General features: G+C 44.0%; 1 protein-coding gene across 2 annotated transcripts in view; it reads right to left on the reverse strand.

The window, feature by feature from the left end:
* LOC125300857 (inactive N-acetylated-alpha-linked acidic dipeptidase-like protein 2) overlaps window positions 1–17,406 on the reverse strand; it is a 213,473-nt gene that overhangs the window by 36,478 nt on the left and 159,589 nt on the right. For both annotated transcript variants that reach the window (XM_048253010.1, XM_048253009.1), the window contains exon 10: window positions 16,095–16,241. In XM_048253010.1, coding sequence (XP_048108967.1) covers window positions 16,095–16,241 — 147 coding nt within the window. The remainder of the gene's footprint in view (window positions 1–16,094; window positions 16,242–17,406) is intronic.

Below are 17,406 nucleotides of genomic sequence, written 5' to 3' on the forward strand. Positions count from 1 at the left end.
CATAACAATCAGAAAGCAGTCAGCATGAGCAACACTCAAACCTTCCAACTCGCAAATGACCTCACTGCTTTCCAATTGATGGACAGACTCAAAGATAGTTTCCCCTGTTAGCACTGAAACTAAATTGCTTTAGACACCAAAGGGGAGACAGGAATTAACCCCCCCAACACACAAACACGCGCACGCACACACACACACACACACACACACACACACACACACTATCAAGAGACAAAAAGCAGCACTAAAATAAAAACAACTAAAGATGGAGCCTGGTTCTCCCTTCCTAAAGACAAACCTGCACATTACTGAGGTGCATGAGTCACCTCGTTGATGAGTCACTGGCTATGCCGAGAGCTAAGGTCCCTTTCTTCCTCCACCACTTACATCCCTCCACATCGAGCCCACCTCATAGCCCTAGTGATGTCGCACAGTGTTCCTCTATCCCTGTAGAATAACACCAAACCACTAAGAACAGAAGGCGTGCGTGCAAACAGATTCAAACAAATATACATATTGACACCTATTCGCATACACTGCAGAAAGTAATCACAGAATCAAGCGCACATCTCCAGGTACCCTAGCTCAATGCTAACAATCACAGACACATTACACAGATAAATGGCTGAGAAACAGATAGACAGACATGCAGGCGTACAGACAGTGTACGCCTGCATGTACACTGTCCCGTGGCATCAAGGAAGCAAAAAAGGAATACACTCACAAGATAACAACCCACTTCAAAGACAGCAGGAACGCACAAAGCCTATGGCAGGGCATTCAGGCCATCACGGACTACAAGCCCGCGCCACAGAGCTGTGAGAGCAACATCCCTCTGCTCAACAATCTGAACCGCTTCTTTGCTCGCTTTGAAGCACAAAACAGCACTTGCCCACAGAAGACCCCCCACGACACGAAGCAGCCCCTGTGCCTCTCTGCCGACAGCGTGAAGAGGACACTTGCTGCTATCAACACCCGAAAGGCAGCAGGCCCAGACAACATCCCAGGTCGTGCGTTGAAGGACTGCGCTGAGGAGCTTAAGGATGTCTTCACAGACATCTTTAACACTTCCCTGAAGCAAGCCATCGCCCCATCATGTTTCAAAGCTGCCACCATCATACCTGTGCCGAAGTAAACTGCTCCATCCTGCTTCAATGACTACCGCCCCGTGGCACTGACACCCATCATCATGAAGTGCTTTGAGCGGCTTGTCATGTCACACATCAAATCCATTCTCCCCCCACCCTGGACCCCTTCCAGTTTGCATACCGAGCCAAACGGTCCACAGAGGATGCAATCTGCTCTGCCCTCCACCCAGCCCTCACCCACCTGGAAAAAAGAGACTCATATGTGAGATTGCTGTTTATAGACTTAAGTTCTGCATTCAACACCATAATACCACAACAACTCATCTGCAAACTTGACAAACTGGGACTCAGTACCTACCTCTGCAACTGGCTACTGGACTTCCTTTGTCAGAGGCCTCAAGTAGTACGTGTTGGCAATAATATCTCAAGCAGCATCACACTGAGCACGGGGGCCCCTCAAGGCTGCGTGCTCAACTGGCTGCTCTTCACCCTGCTGGACGATGACTGCACTGCAACCTACAGCAACAACCACATAGTGAAATTTGCTGACGACACAACTCTGGTGGGTCTCATCACCAATGGCTTACGAGACTCAATACAGGTTGGAGGTCGACCTTCTGACCACGTGGTGCAGGGACAACAACCTCCTGCTGAACGTCAGCAAGACCAAGGAGATTGTTGTTGACTTCCGGAGAGGTCACACCCAACACCTGCCACTGACCATCGACGGTGCTGTGGTGGAGAGAGTGAGCAGCACCAAATTCCTGGGAGTGCACATCAGTGAAGACCTCTCCTGGACCACCAACACTGCATCACTGGCGAAGAAAGCTCAGTGCTGCCTGTACTTCCTGCGGAAACTCAGGCGAGCAAGTGCTCCACCAGCCATCATGACCACGTTCTACCGAGGCACCATTGAGAGCATCCTCTCCAGCTGTATCGCTGTGTGGGGCGGAAGCTGCACTGAATACAACAGGAAAGCCCTGCAGCGCATAGTGAACACAGCTGGAAGGATTATTGGTGCTTCACTCCCCTCCCTGAGGGACATTTACACCTCCCACCTCACCCGCAAGACAACCACAATTGTGAGTGATGCAAGTCACCCCGCTCACAGTTTGTTTGATCAACTGCCCTCTGGGAAGAGGTACAGAAGCCTGCGCTCCCGCACCACCAGACTCACCAACAGCTTCATACACCAGGCTGTTAGGATGCTGAACTCTCTCCCCCCTCCACCCTCAGCTACATAACATCCTGGACTTTGGACCCACAATGGCTGCCTTGCACTACTCCACTTGTACACTTGCACAGTTTGCAACTTGTTGTTGTTGTCCTGTAGTCCTGAAAACACTTCTGAACACACTTCTGCTGCTCTTACATAACTTGCACCACTATGCAACTTGCATACTTAGGTCAAACAGAACTACCTCAGCCATTTATTGGCCTGACTTTTGCACTATTATATTGACTGTCTACTGTATGCACAATTGCACATTTTCAAATTTTGCTGCTCTTATTTTCTTCATTGTATGTGCCTTCTTATTTTTACTTTTTATATTGTTTACTTGAATGTTATGTTTGTCTGTGGACCTAATTGGAAAAATGTGTCTTGTCTCCACCGTGGGATAGTGGGAAATGTAATTTCGATCTCTTTGTATGTCTGGACATGTGAAGAAATTGACAATAAAGCAGACTTTGACTTTGACAGTGGAGAGAAAGAATGGAGGAGGAAAAAGAGACAAGACACAGAAGAAAAGAAGAAAGAATGAGGAGCCAAACTCACATCATTTTTGCATCTAAGCATGTACAACAGACAAGTGTGACAAGCTGCTGAGGGGACAGATGAGCCACCCCGGTTACTATTTGATCTCTAAACCACAAACCTTGATCCTTGATGATTTTTTGAACAAAATGAGCCATGGTGGCTCCTTTGTAGTGACCCATCTCACATCGGTTGGCACACAGTGTCACAATTTGCAGCATTATAAAATGGGAGAAGGAGTTTGGGTAGGTTTCTGTAACTTACTCCTTGTGTCATTCACTCAAATTGGTCCAGAGAAGCCTTTTGTCTGTTCTGTGCACAACCCTCTCATGCAGGGTATCCATTTAACTTGGTATCAAAGGCCGGAGTCTGAATGGGTTATCTGAGTGCATCCCTATCCATTAGAGACTGGAAGAGACCTAGATCTAGATATTGATGAACAAAAGGCTTTTCAGAAAATAAAAATGGAGATATTACATAGAACCCATTAGAAGTCAGACACAGATACGTACAGTACATTTGTGAACGTAGCCTTATCAGCGCCATGGCCAAAGGACAGAAAGCGAACACAGTGGACCTTTAGTTTACGCGCTATTTATCATACCTGTAGCTCATTGGGTAATCGCCGCCTTTCTCTGCCGCCTCCGCTTGCAATTTGCAAATCGCAAGATTAACGTTCGTTTTGGCCTAACAAACTTTGTAGTTTTTTTCACATGCTGTTGCAACAACTAGTAACGTTAGAAAAACTACAACACCACACCGGCTCTAGCTAGACCGGAAACAAAACAAGGGGCACGCTGCACATACTTGTTTGGGCTTGCAATCTGGCCAAACTGTAGTAGGCTAACGCATTTATCACGCACCGTTTCTTGTCCTCAAACACAGTCACGTCCTAGCAAAGATTAGTCTTCCTCCTGAAGGCATGGAAATAATAAACACCACCGCTGAATGCCTGAATGGTGCTTTTAAGTCAGGGGCCTTAAACACCCGGCCCGCGGGCCAAATCCGGCCCGCGTCCTGCCCAATTCCGACCCGCGACGAATGACAAAATAATAATGTAATCCGGACCTTGAGGCTATTAATTGCGACAAACAACGATACTGATTAAAATAGACGATAGATCCAGGTACGGTGACAAATCTCATTTGTAGGTCTACTTTGCTCCACTATGTGCAAGACATCCAGAGCTTGATTCAAACGCAAAATCGCTGCGCAAAGTGTTCAGGAAATACTTGTAGGCTATTACACGCGAGAAACACAAAGATGTGCATTTGTAATGACGCGGAAGCGATGCAGGCCATAGTGTTGCAGAAATTGAAGCAGAAATGAATCAGAAATAGCCAGGCCTACACCAAATGTTGAAAAACGTTCACGTGTGATGAAGTCTTAGGTAAGCTATGTTATTCACCTATTCTAATTCTGAAGGAGAATATCCTTTTGGAGATGATGATCTATCGTCTATGACAGTGATAGTCACGGTGCGTCTGTGCATGGAGGTGCGTGTATACAACGGTGTCCACTAAGCATACCATGCTTGTTTCGACCCTCTGCCCAACATAGCTTGGAGGTTGCAGTGGTAATCGTGATGATAGTGTCCGTAATGGATGTGGTACAGACAGCAGGGCTAGTAGAAATAGGGCTCTAAAGAACTACAAAGTCACCCGCAATATGATCACGAACTTCTGGGTACTGCAGATTACCCATGATAGGAACTGTTTGACCAGAATACTTTATTGTAGGCCTATATTGTAGTAATCTATTACTAAACCACAACATCTTAGGTGTTGGTATACATCTTAGGTGTTTTTCTGTTAATTTGTTATGTGGGTAATATGAAAAAAGGAAAGTAAACCTGCTTAAATATGTTCATCTAGTATTTACTGAAAGGTGCATAATTTGAGGTGCTTGCCATCCAGTGACAAATTAGATGGGTAAATGTACCCCCTTCATAAACTTTTGTTTTACTCAAAGATTTGTACATTTACAGTATAACTTTATCTCTGACCACTTTCAAGCCATGGCCTTTTAAATTTTGAAATAAAAATCCAATGGTGTTGCTTTCTTAATCCTGATGCCTAGTTTGCCAGGTTTAAAAAAGTTATGAGAGGAAATATTTTTATTTGGTGTGAAACACACACACATACCTGTTTTTTATGTTTTTCATTTATTTTATAATTTGTATTAATATTTATTTGATCATTATTTTATTTATAAGCTAAGGTTGCTAGCACAGGTGTCTAAAACTAGATAAAAACACTTGCACTTTCTGTTTGCAGTTTTGTGTGGTATTTGAAAAAAAAGAACATTGCATTTTCAGAAATAGCCGGCCCTCCAATCAGATGACGTTGGCAGAATTGGCCCCCAGCTCATTTGAGTTTGAGACCCCTGTTTTAAGTGCTGTGGACACCGATGCCGACATGAGTGTGGTGCAATCTGCTTTCGACATTCCATTAGATTCCATTTTTCTCAGTACAAGACTGCACACCAGCATCGTACTTTGCCGCCGTGTAAATCACGATTCAGCTCTATGTGGTCGGCGCCGCTCCACTAAAATCCATTGTTCATCCAGTGTTTGCCAGTTAAAACTTCGGCGCTGATGCGTGTGGCAAGTGACAGTAAGGCATATAAAATAGCAGTGCACTCATGTTGGCACTCGTGTCGGTTTAGTCAACATGGAATTAAAATATCACCGAAGCACTTTTTAGTTTAAGTTTTAATCTAAACATTGTTTACACTCAGACTGTTACACGTAAACTGAACATAGAGATAGGCCTATGACTAGGCTATTTCTATTTGTTATGCACATGCCATGCAACTAGCTCGCACATGCCATGCCTTATGTGATGGTTTGCAGTTAGTTGAACTCAAGTTGATTTCCATCAAATGAACTTCAGCACAGCAATGAGTCCATGAGTAGATTCTAGATCTTCCAGTGGCAGTGGGAAACAAAGCAAGGGGAGGTAATGCAATCCTCTTCTGCAACATCCCTACAAAATACACCTCCATGCTGACATTTGCCAACTACAGTATTTTGGAGATGACAATCACTGTTTTACATCCTAGTGTTAATCCTAGCATTTTCCACTGTATTGTTTTTAGTATGTTTTCTTCATAACATAGAGCGATAATAAGGAAAAATTGCTTCAGGATTGGAATGGACTGAATAAAGTAGTAATAAGGAACTACAGTTAATGTAACACACACAATGTCCTGCACTTACAGGTGGCGCACCATGCTGACCAGATGCAAGCTTTGGACAGACACAGATTGAGTAGTGGTAGAGGTGGTGATTAAGATGGCTACAGCAGAAGGAAGCTATTACACACATGAGCAAGGGAGCACCTGCAGCAGAGAAGTGTGTGTGCATGTGTGTGTGTGTGTGTGTGCGCGTGCCCATTACAGACAGATGCTAATGCAATCTCTCTCTCTCTCTCTCTCTCTCTCTCTGTCTCTGTGTGTGTATGTGTGTGTGTGTGTGTGTGTGTTCAAATCCCTGTCTGTGATCATGTGTGCACATGTCTTCACCTGTGTTTGATTCAGATTTAGAGTGTGTTTGTGTTTGTGTGTGTGTGTGTGTCAGACATCATGCTGATGCTTTTCCTGCTGTGTCTGTGTTTCATCCCTCCCTAACACCACCCATCAAGTTTTGGGGAAAGAAAATCAAATGGCACACACACGCACGCAAGCATGCACGCACACACACACACACGCTGGAGGCAGATGAGGATGAAGCTCACAACCAGAAGGGGGCCTCTGTGCCCTGGGAAGGAAGCGTTCCTGCCTGCCTGCCTGCACGCCAGTGGGAGCACGTGAGAGGAATCACGGTCTCTCTGTCAGAGCAAGTGGGACACACACTGTTTATGTAAGCTAGAAAATGATGCTTTGAACGGGGTAATCAGCATGAAGCTATAGATCACCCTCTCCCAAACACACCCGGGCCGTGAGGCACAGGACAAGCATGCATCGAGAGGGTTTTTAGCTGTTTAGTGCAGCGTCATATCGCAGCAAACAGAACTAATGGTCTATTGTTGGCAACACGCACATGAATATTCAAGCAGTGTTAACAGCAGCAGGGAATAATCAGAGACACTAAAAGTATGGCTCATCAGTAAGGGAGGGAGTGGGATCAGCTGCTGTCTCATGCAGCTAACACTAATGTAATCAACCAGGGACTTCAAAGGGAAAGTTAATATTGTGAGTTCAAGTGAAATAAGATTCCATAATCAAGGGAGAGGAAAAGATAGAGGAAGGGATAGAGAGAGGGGGAGAGGGAGAGAGAAAGAGAGCATCCTAAACATAAAAAGGTTCTCAAGTAAAATTGAATTCAAGCTTACATAATTTACTTCATCCTCTCCAAAGGTTAAAGTAAATATCCTCCTGACTGTTTTGCATTCAGTGATCGCTCGTTTGTTTCCACACCACCATGGTGCTTCTTGCATTTATGCACAGATACATGTGTAGCCAATGGTCATTTCTAGGTAAAAACCAAAATAAAACGAAACTGTCTAAACTAAAATAAAAACATAATTGCAACTGAGTGAGTGGCTCCACTTCAAATGGGCAACTGCAACAACACAATAAAAGAACAGATCCAGGCAACTATATTGGGAAATATCAAGTTTTTGTCAAGCACAATATTTAAAAGGCAGAGAAGTCTTCCACACCCAAAATAAATTGCTAATGAATAGGTTCCGAATTTTGTGATGTGAAAAAAAGCCACATTTATGGGTAAGAAAATTCCCTTCACTGCTAAACAGTTTACAAGCTAATGGAAATCACTACTTTGAAACAGCAGCAAAGGAAGGTGAATTGCAGAGGCATAACCTTTATTCATGATCAATAAAAAAAAAAAAAGCATGAGTTGGCAAGGGGCTTGATAGAGTTGTTGAGATAAATGGGGGAAAAAAAAATGGGGAAATGTACTTCCATTCAGAATACTGAGCCCTGGACAATATCCCTTTATTTTCTGTGCATAATGTCAAGTGTTTGTTTTAACACAATGTGTCATGCAAATACAGCACTGAGGCAGAAATATGGATTATTCCTGGACTCTGTCGAGGTCCACTGCTGCACTGGTAAGCTGGCAGCTGGTTGCGATGAGGCTGTAAACCCTGGGTAATGGCCCTTTACCACAGAGAGACTGGGAGGAGATAATGGAGGCGTTAATGATTGCTTTCAGGTGCCTCCACTCTCTTTCATGGCCCCAGCTATCTTATCATTCCCCGGGAAGCTAAGGATTGGTTTACGTGCAGAACAGCCCTCGAGCAGTGTTCTGGGGGGGGGATCAATGAAAACTAGCAGTGTTGTGCTCATTTCATCGCCTGCAGGGAAGTGGGGGTCCTACTGAGCACCCCCTGGAGAGAACCCAGCTGGCTGAAGTGTGCCTGTTCCAAATACGACGAGTTTCCAAGGGGGTCCCTTTCCTCACAAATCAGACAAGGTGTATCTGTGTGTGTCTCACAGCCCTCTTCCCCCCATGTATGGGGCCCATCACTGTAACAGTAAAATGAGACAGGAGTTCAGCTCGTGCTCAAGACGTGGAATCTCATCACCACCAATTTTATGGCAGGGCTGATTTCATAAGCTGGCGTGACAGCAATATGGAACGCAAGTGTGTGGCTGTGACCCGCAGTAAAAACATGTGTTTGCCATATAAAGTGAGATACCCCGAGATAAAGCAGGCAACCTCAGCATCCATTTGCTCACAAACCACAACCCATATAGTGGGCATCTCAGTTGAGATGGTGCTCCCTTGGGTGACGGCATATAAAAGGCAAGCGTGTGAGGCAGATTAGTACCCAGCGCGTAGCCTCCTGCTCCAGTCCAGATGCTCAGGTTAAAAGCCAGGAGATTGATGAAGAGTCTGGGCTTGGGCACTCGCCCCGCTCTGCACAGCAGATGCTGCATTTGCCTGACTTGGCTCTGACGAGAAGCTCGATTGGATAGGCTCATGCCACACCAGGAAGAACAAATATTTTTATGTACCATGCAGCATAGATCAGTAATGAACTTTTCAGGCAACAGAATGTGCACCCGTGCTCTGCAGAATAAAGCATGGGGGAGACAGATATGGCCCTTTTAGTCTGGTAGCCAAATGCCCTTCAACTGGAATGGAATATCATGGTGTCAAGCTCCAAAGAAAAGTTGTGCGTTACAGATACTGCATGTAGACATTCCCTCATTTTTAGTTTAATATTCTCAAGGTTGTTTCATGATGAGTAACATAAGCCTGTGCTCTTGGCAAGTTCTGCCAGAGTGAGGTTTTTCCAACATGGAGCAGCAACCAACTGACTGATGTTGGGCATTGGGAATTTTTAGAATGTGATGTGATACATACATTCATATATGTAAAAAAAACATACACTCGAAAACTGTCATGAGGGAAGCCGTTCTGAATGGTGTCGACGATTGTGCTTGTTGAAGACAGTGCCGAGACAATTTTCCTTGTTATTTCTCTTTAACATCCTCTAAGGTTGAGGTTCATGTCTCATTCAATTTCCCCTGTGTTCATTTTCCCACTGGAACACCATTTCCGTCTCCGAACACAGACCTATTTTGAGGAAAATGAAAAAAATATATTTTTAGATGTGAAATTCAATTTAACAGTAAAAGGAATACATTTTGCATGGCAAACCTTCAAGATATGCTCGACCTTATCATGTACTGAGGACATGAAACACACACATACGGGGAACAAATATAATTTTCTCCTTTTAGGCGGTCATGTGTTCAAGTGATGCATCTTTGCACTGGGAAACATGGCATGTGCATTCTGTGTGTGCTATGAGGCATATACTTGAAATGATGTGAGCTATGTTGACAAAAGATACATAAGCTCTGAAAAGGTCAAACTTAATGTTAAGTCTTCCATTTCAAAATTATAATAAATAAGGCCTCATTGAGTTAATGAGTCATTGATGAGCACCATCTTTAAAAAATTGCCCTGCTTTTGATTGTTCTTCGATTAAACAGTCAGCTCTCAATTGCAGACTGAATTGCCTCAGACCTTGAAACTTGAAACTAATTTCTCTGATTCCCCAGATGTTCATTAATTGATTTGAATGCATACATTACAAAAGTCTATGGATAAATTGCCTTCTGACACACTACCATGTAACATGCACAGATAGGCTTTGTAACTGAAGGTTTCCTTTAAACATATTCTGAATATTACCACCAACAGGACAACATAAAACGGATTTACTGGTATGCATGCTGTGCAGCCCTATAAACAATCCTCACTGGTTTTTACCAACCTATATAAAGCCAACTCAGTGAGCTGCATTACGTTCAACATAACGCCACAGCACCTGGATACCTGCTCTTAAAAACGTCCAGAGGCAGGTCACTCCCATCTGGTAAAGCCAGATGGTGGACCGTAGGTAGCTGGGCCGGGCCTGACTCAACTGTCAATTGGATCCTGTTCCGGGGTGGTGGACAGGCCCATCTGATGTCCAGACATCGGGCCTGGGCCTATCTCCCCGATCCAGCTGCAGCAACTTCACGCCACTAATTAGATTAGTCTTGCACAGGGTACTACGGCAGCACCTTGGGCAAGACAGAGAGAGAGACCTGAGCAGGCCGCCTGCGCAGCGCAACGCTCGGCTGAACCGAGTAACGTCTTTAGAGGGCCCAGTGGCATTTGCATAAGTGCCAAAAAAGAGGGAGACAGAGAGAGAGAGAGAGAGAGAGAGAGAGAGAGAGAGAGAGAGAGAGAGAGAGAGAGAGCAGGGCTAGGAAATGGCCAGGAGGAATGGCTAATATATAAGGGGTGACAGGTGTTACCACATTCGGGCACATGTCTCGACTGGTAATCAATTCTGAGGTCCAAACAAGGGAACAGGGGTTGTTAGTGTGGGCTGCAGTGACCAGCTGGTGAGGGAGAGTTTGCTGCAGAGCTGGGCAGCCCTTTCCTGAGCCGTCACACCGTATTAAGGCAGAGATATGGTGTCAAGGAAAATGCAGACACCAGCAAGTTTTCCTATAAGCCTCATGCAGCCCAAAACATGCCCTGTACTTGCCCACACTAATAGAATAAAAAGAACACTACAAAAGCAAAGATTTGCTACCAAAGACAGTGACAAATAATACTATTGTATCATTAAATCATTCCCATGGCTAAATACAAAAACAATTTGCATTTCCAAATGAAAAAATATTTACCTGTAATCCACTGATTTTTAAAAAAAAAAAGGCAGTGCTGTATGGTTTTAGTCCAGGTTATTAGCTGTTACATATGCAGTTTTAGGTTTCTGGACAGATGAGTACAAATCAGTATAAAAGTGCAAAATCAGAACTCACAAGCAAAATCAAAATGTCAGAAGGCAGAACCTGTTTGCTGCAGTGCAGCAAGGTAAAGAGCAGGCACAAATGATGCTAAATACAGGGATGGAGCACCTTTTGCTGCCTCTATGTGTGATAAAGGCATAGCTGTTTGAAGTGAGTCAAGAAAAACTAACACTGATGTAAAATCAGAGCATCTGCTCCAGGCCATGACATAAAACGTAGGTTTTCTGAAGTTGAAAGAAACACACACACATGCACGCACACACACAAACTCAACCAACACCCAATGACCTCCACACACATACAAACGACCTCCACACACAGACACCCACATACAGTACACACACACACACACACACACACACACACAAACATTAACCCATCCACCCACTCACACACATTCATGCAAGCAAGAAAGCCCTGCAGCAAGTTTGTCATTTTAAATCCAAAGGCGTCGACTCAGAAGGCTCCTCAAGCTCTCGGGTGTTCAAGAGAAACGGCTTGGAAGGCGGATGCTGCGGCACAGATCTGGCCCAAGGAGCCGGCTCCCAAACAGTCCCACCATCACGTGCTCTAATTCGGTCTGATGTGTTGAATGCCAGGGAAAAGGTTACTTTCACAGTTTGGGGCACACCAGTATTGCATGGCGAATGCTTAGCCAGGCATGTGTGCAGGATGAGACAGATGAACAAACGAGCACGGAGGAGGTGAAACCTTCTGGGGAAGTTGCCATGGCTGCTGTGTTTATTTTTAAAGTTTTGTCTCCCCCACGTCCCCGCCGGCCACTCCTGGACTCAGTAGCTGTTCCACAGTGAGCGTGGAGGGAGGAGAGACGCTTGGGCTTTTCGGAAGCACTCTCACATCTGCACAAGAATCTCTGGGTCAGCATCCCATCTTTCTCAAAGTTGATTCTCGTCCAATAGCCCGGCTGATGGTGCGTGTGATCGTAAATAAGATCAAGCTGAGTGCAAAGTGATTTTAACAAACTCCATTACAGGGTTGCGCTCGGGAGGTAAAATGGAACAAAACAAACGGATCTGGGATAAAGGCAGCAAGTGTGTGTGTGTGTGTGTGTGTGTGTGTGTGTGTTTATGTTTGGGAGATAAAGAGCATCTCAAACACGAGGCGCTCAACCTCAGGGCGAGATCTTACAAACAGCCAACAGATCTGTTCCACATCAAACAACACACCATCACAAAGACAGATGAGCATTTACTCCAAAAGGCGAAGAAGAAAGAAAACAGTTGATATGAGAAGTCTCTGGAAGGCATCAAAGATTATGTGCTTTATTCTTTTCTATGGTTAAGCGGCCTAAGTCACATGAAATGTGAAATATTATGTTTTTGCACAAATGTTCAATGTTCTGACAAAGCAGCAAACATGAACAGATGACAGGTCACGGTGTATCAGGAGCACTGGCCACTAGCCAGACTTTATGAAAAACAGCATAAAAAGTAAAATCCTGAAACATATCACTGCTCCAGAAATATGGAGGTTAATAACTGATGCCCGAGGCTGGGTGAACCCAGCCTGGTCTGCCGGCGATTTCTTTTTCACCCTGCAGCTCAGGCTGGAAACCTGCTCTGAAATCTTTTTCTGCTGCTCCCGTTACAATTTTGCCGGGACCAATCACAAGCTGGTTTATCCACCTGGCGTGCTATTGGCAGGTTTAAAACGATGACGATAGCGGGAGAGCCTGGAGTTTTCGCGTCGCTCTGCAAACGTCACCCGGTTCGTTGGTCAGATTGGTGAATGACTATCCAATTGCGTACAGTCATTTGAACTATGCCCGTTGATCACGCCTCTTGTGCAGTAGAAAATACATAGCGGACTCCCCAGACCAATGCTTGGTCTGGTGAAAGCCAGACTACTGGTGCCCTGGCAGGTCTTAACCATATTTCTATATCAGGTAGCCCAACATCAGAGGCGGACAGAGTACACAGCTTCATTACTTCAGTAAAAGTACAGATACCCTTTGCTAAATTTTACTCAAGTACAAGTAAAAGTACAACAGTCAGATGTCTACTTAAGTAAAAATACTGAAGTACTTATTTTTAAAAGTACTTGAGTATCAAGAGTACATTTTCTAAATATTGCATTACTACTGCCACAGTGCTTACATTTATGTACAGAAACGTCCTACATAGAGTTATGAAAAATGTTAATGTTAATACCTTGGAGAATATAAAAGGAATTGAAAGTAAAATCAAGTCATTTTCATCTTTTTACCATGTTGCCAGGGATGGGCAGTAGCTTTTGAAAGCGGGCGGTATCCCCCAGAGGGTGTGTTCAGCACAGCTGTTTAGCATGTGGCCTGCTATGTCAGACAGAGAATCTGTCAGCCTGGGGGATTGGTCTGTCTTGTGTCTGCTGCTAATGAAAAGTCAACAAGGGCCTGCATCTCAGCCTCTTCATGCACTGAAAGGAAACAAATTAAATCTTTTTCCTATTTCCCTTAAATCACTCACTTCCATCACCTCCAAAACACGATACCACCTGCCATTTATCTTGCCTATTAAGGGTACAGTTGCTTTATCCTTTAAATGTCTCTGTAAAGAAAAGAACTAACAAACCATCAACAACCGTACGCCCTCATGCACTGTTTCCCTAACAAACCATCAACAACCGTACCCCCTCATGCACTGTTTCCCTCTCAATGGTCTGTTTGCTCTGTTCACTCTCTCTCTCTCTTTCTCTCTCTCTCTGTTCTGCCCTTTTTCTTCTCTCTCCTACTTTGACTTCTCTCTCTCTCTCTCTTTCACACACACACACACACTGTACACACTTTTTCAAACATATTCTCTCTCTTTTTCCCTCTATCCCCTCTTCTTTCTCTAGACACACACACACACACGCACACACAAACACAGACACACACACACATCCACACACACAAACACAAACACACACACACACACACACACACACACACACACACACACACACACACACACACACACACACAAGCACACACACACACACACAAGCACACACACACCTTTCCCGCCCTCTCTTTGCATATGCTTCCCTTCAGCTGATGGATGGTTGTGACCTTGTTAAGACGCTGTGTTTAGTTCATCATCTTGCTATGCGTCCCCCCTCCCCCCAGATGCAGTGTACCTGTCATCCATGCTCTATCCATCCTTTCCACATAATTACACCGTGTTTGCCCGGCCAAAGTGCCCCTGCTTCCACACCATTGGAGATCGTTTGGGGTGGGCGGGGAGCTCTGTGTCTGTATGCCTCACACAGAGATGACTGTACTGTTGCGATACCATTACGACGACGTTGCATGGGGGAACAATATGCCTGTTCCTGCCCCTGGGTAATGCGATTAATGTAAGCTTCAGGCACCGTGTTCCAAAGCTAGAAGTGTCACTCCATCATTAAAAAAGTGTGTACCATCTAATGGCTCATGGACGGTTAAACCGAATGTCTGAATACTTTTGCTTCATGTTGGTGTGAGGCGTCATCCTCTGTGATTTTAGATTACTAGTATACTCTGTGCCGTAAAATGAGGCCCAGTCAACACAGCAGTGGCAACATCTGGATATTTGTGAGAGCCGTAATAAAATACTGTATCTGCTGTACTGCAGGACACAGGACAAGGGAGACAATGAGACAAGGTAAACCTGGGCAAAGGAATTACCTTTGACAAGGACAATATGTTCCCTTCTGGAAAATAAAGCTTTGACAAGGACAATATGTTGCCTTCTGGGAAAAAAACTGGAGGATTAAGTAAAATTGATTTAATTTGTGAAAGCAATAATAAGCACATTTACAGAGGAAATTTGGTCTCTGCATTTATCCCAATCCATGAATTAGTGCACACAGTGAACACACAGTGAGGTGAAGCACACATCCCGGCGCAGTAAGCTGCCTGCAACAACAGCGGCGCTCGGGGAGCAGTGAGGGGTTATCATACTACATGCACATATTAATGCTACATAGAAGTTGTTGGTCCAACCATACAACCTCATGCTATATATTTGTGACTGATTTCAAAAGCTGGATTTCAATCAATTTATTTGCATATTCTAAGCACATCCAGGAAAATAAGGCTCAATAAAATTCAATGACATATACAAATAAAAAATGTTTGCATTCAGAAGCTAAGAATAACAAAATCGCAGCATATGGGAATTACTGTAATGTGAATAAACTCATTTCATCAAACTTTGTCACATTATACCTTATACGAAACAAGAGTTAATTCATCCTCCCACAGTGAATTTAATTTTAATACCCATTGCAAGGTGCAATCCAGCACACATATGGATGCCGCAAGTAAGTTATTCTTTATCATCCAATCACAATATTTTCACCATATGATTTTAACATTCACATGAAGCTAACTGTTTGTCAATGGAACAAACACAAACTTCTCGCTTTGGAAATGGACTGGTTCACACCAGAGGAAATGGAGAGGAAATGGTTGCGCGGAAGCTCTGCCTGACACGGTGAACTCCCACATCTATGCACGGATATATGTGGCAACTACTGTGTCTGGGAACAATTGGACAGCAAATTGCTGAAAAAATGACTGTGAGCTATGTGCCATTTGGAAGTGGAATACAGCTCAACAGTGTGTAAGAATGTGTGTGTGTAAAAGAAATATTTCTGTGTTACTACCATGGAATATGGTGAGATGCAGGAGAATGAACTGTCACACCAGAGTGAAAAATCTCCTCTCCTAAACCCTTGAATGAGTACACAATAGCTTCCAGACACAACATCCACATCTAGATATTCAATGCACATCTTAGACAAAAGGAGGCAATTCACACACAATAAATCCACTATATATCTGTGTGGATTTACAAGAGAAATACTGCCGACGTTTGTATTTTCTTTAACTGTGTTCAACAACCCCCAATCCACACACAATCAATGGAGAGCACAGGCTACATAAGCAGCTAAGCCAGATACTCAGCGACTGTGGCCTGCTGTACAACATGCTGTACCTCCAGGGTCCTGGTCGAGGAGGATGTAAACTGCACAGTGGGGATGGCAAGCTGGTTGGCGAAGAAGCTCACATCCCCGGGGATCTGCAGGGAGCTGATGTTCGGACCAGGGCAACAGCTATTCTGAGTGCAGCTCCTTAAGTGTCTCTGGAATGGAATGGAATGGAAAACACTGTCATATGTCCCACATGGCTGAATCAATGTTTACAATGGGAGACTGTGTCTGTGTATGTGCAAGTTCAAGTGTTTGTGTTGTCTAAAACAACATGTGAGCATACAGAACACTTCACACATTCTACACACTGCTTAACATAGAACGGGGGGTCAACCTCCCCATAGCATTTCCACATACCAGGGATGTGAATACTACAACAAGCTCTTCTTACAGGCAACATTTGTTTTTCTTCTTTGCCACGCAGCAACATTTGTTTGTAAATTTAAAGTACCTTTTTGTCACTTTTACCCAAAGTAAGTGACAGACTTGACACAGTGGGTTTGGAATTTTAAGCTTGGGAAATGAGACCTTTCATTCATGATTAATAGATTAGATTAGACTAGATTAGATTCAACTTTATTGCCATTGTGCAAATACCAAATAGCATTTTTCCCTTGAGTACTGTCATGTACTTGATAATTAACTTCAAATAAACAAGTACACACCAGCCAACAAATACACACGTCATCTACTGATCTTCTACTCATCTTCTTCTACTACTTTTAAATATGAGAAATGACTGAGAGGAACCACGATCATGGACAACCCCACCATTGACTGCTCTGAGAAACACCGTTTCCTGTTCTCACTAATCCTGCATCCACACAATGGCAGCAAGATCTTTTTTCAGGCCATTGCAGCCTCACTCCCACTTGGTAAAACTCGCATGACGCTTTGTTGATTTTCATCAAATGGGAAATCAGCGGTAGAGCCAGTAGCCCTTGGCATTTACCCATAGTGAGGAAATCAATCATTCCCTACAGGAACGGAACAGGAAGTATAGAAATGAAATAAATAAAATCACATGCAGTTGGAAAAATACCCAAGTAAGACAGCTAATCACCTCTATCAGTCTATGAGCAAAAACTGTCCTTGACTTGATGAGAAGAGCACACATAAGAACACATAGTATACTATTTCCATATAGACAGTGAAGTACACACCTTCATGATTAGGCAAACACGCTAACAGTTTAAATAGACGTTGGCAAGACTGAAGAAAATGAGTCAGGAACATGCCTTTTGACTATGCGATTTTGCGGACACGCGCACGCACACACACACACACAAACAAGCATTGTCTCATTATCAAAGCCTT

The sequence above is a fragment of the Alosa alosa genome, chromosome 9 (genome assembly GCF_017589495.1).
Source record: "Alosa alosa isolate M-15738 ecotype Scorff River chromosome 9, AALO_Geno_1.1, whole genome shotgun sequence".
NCBI lineage: Eukaryota > Metazoa > Chordata > Actinopteri > Clupeiformes > Clupeidae > Alosa > Alosa alosa.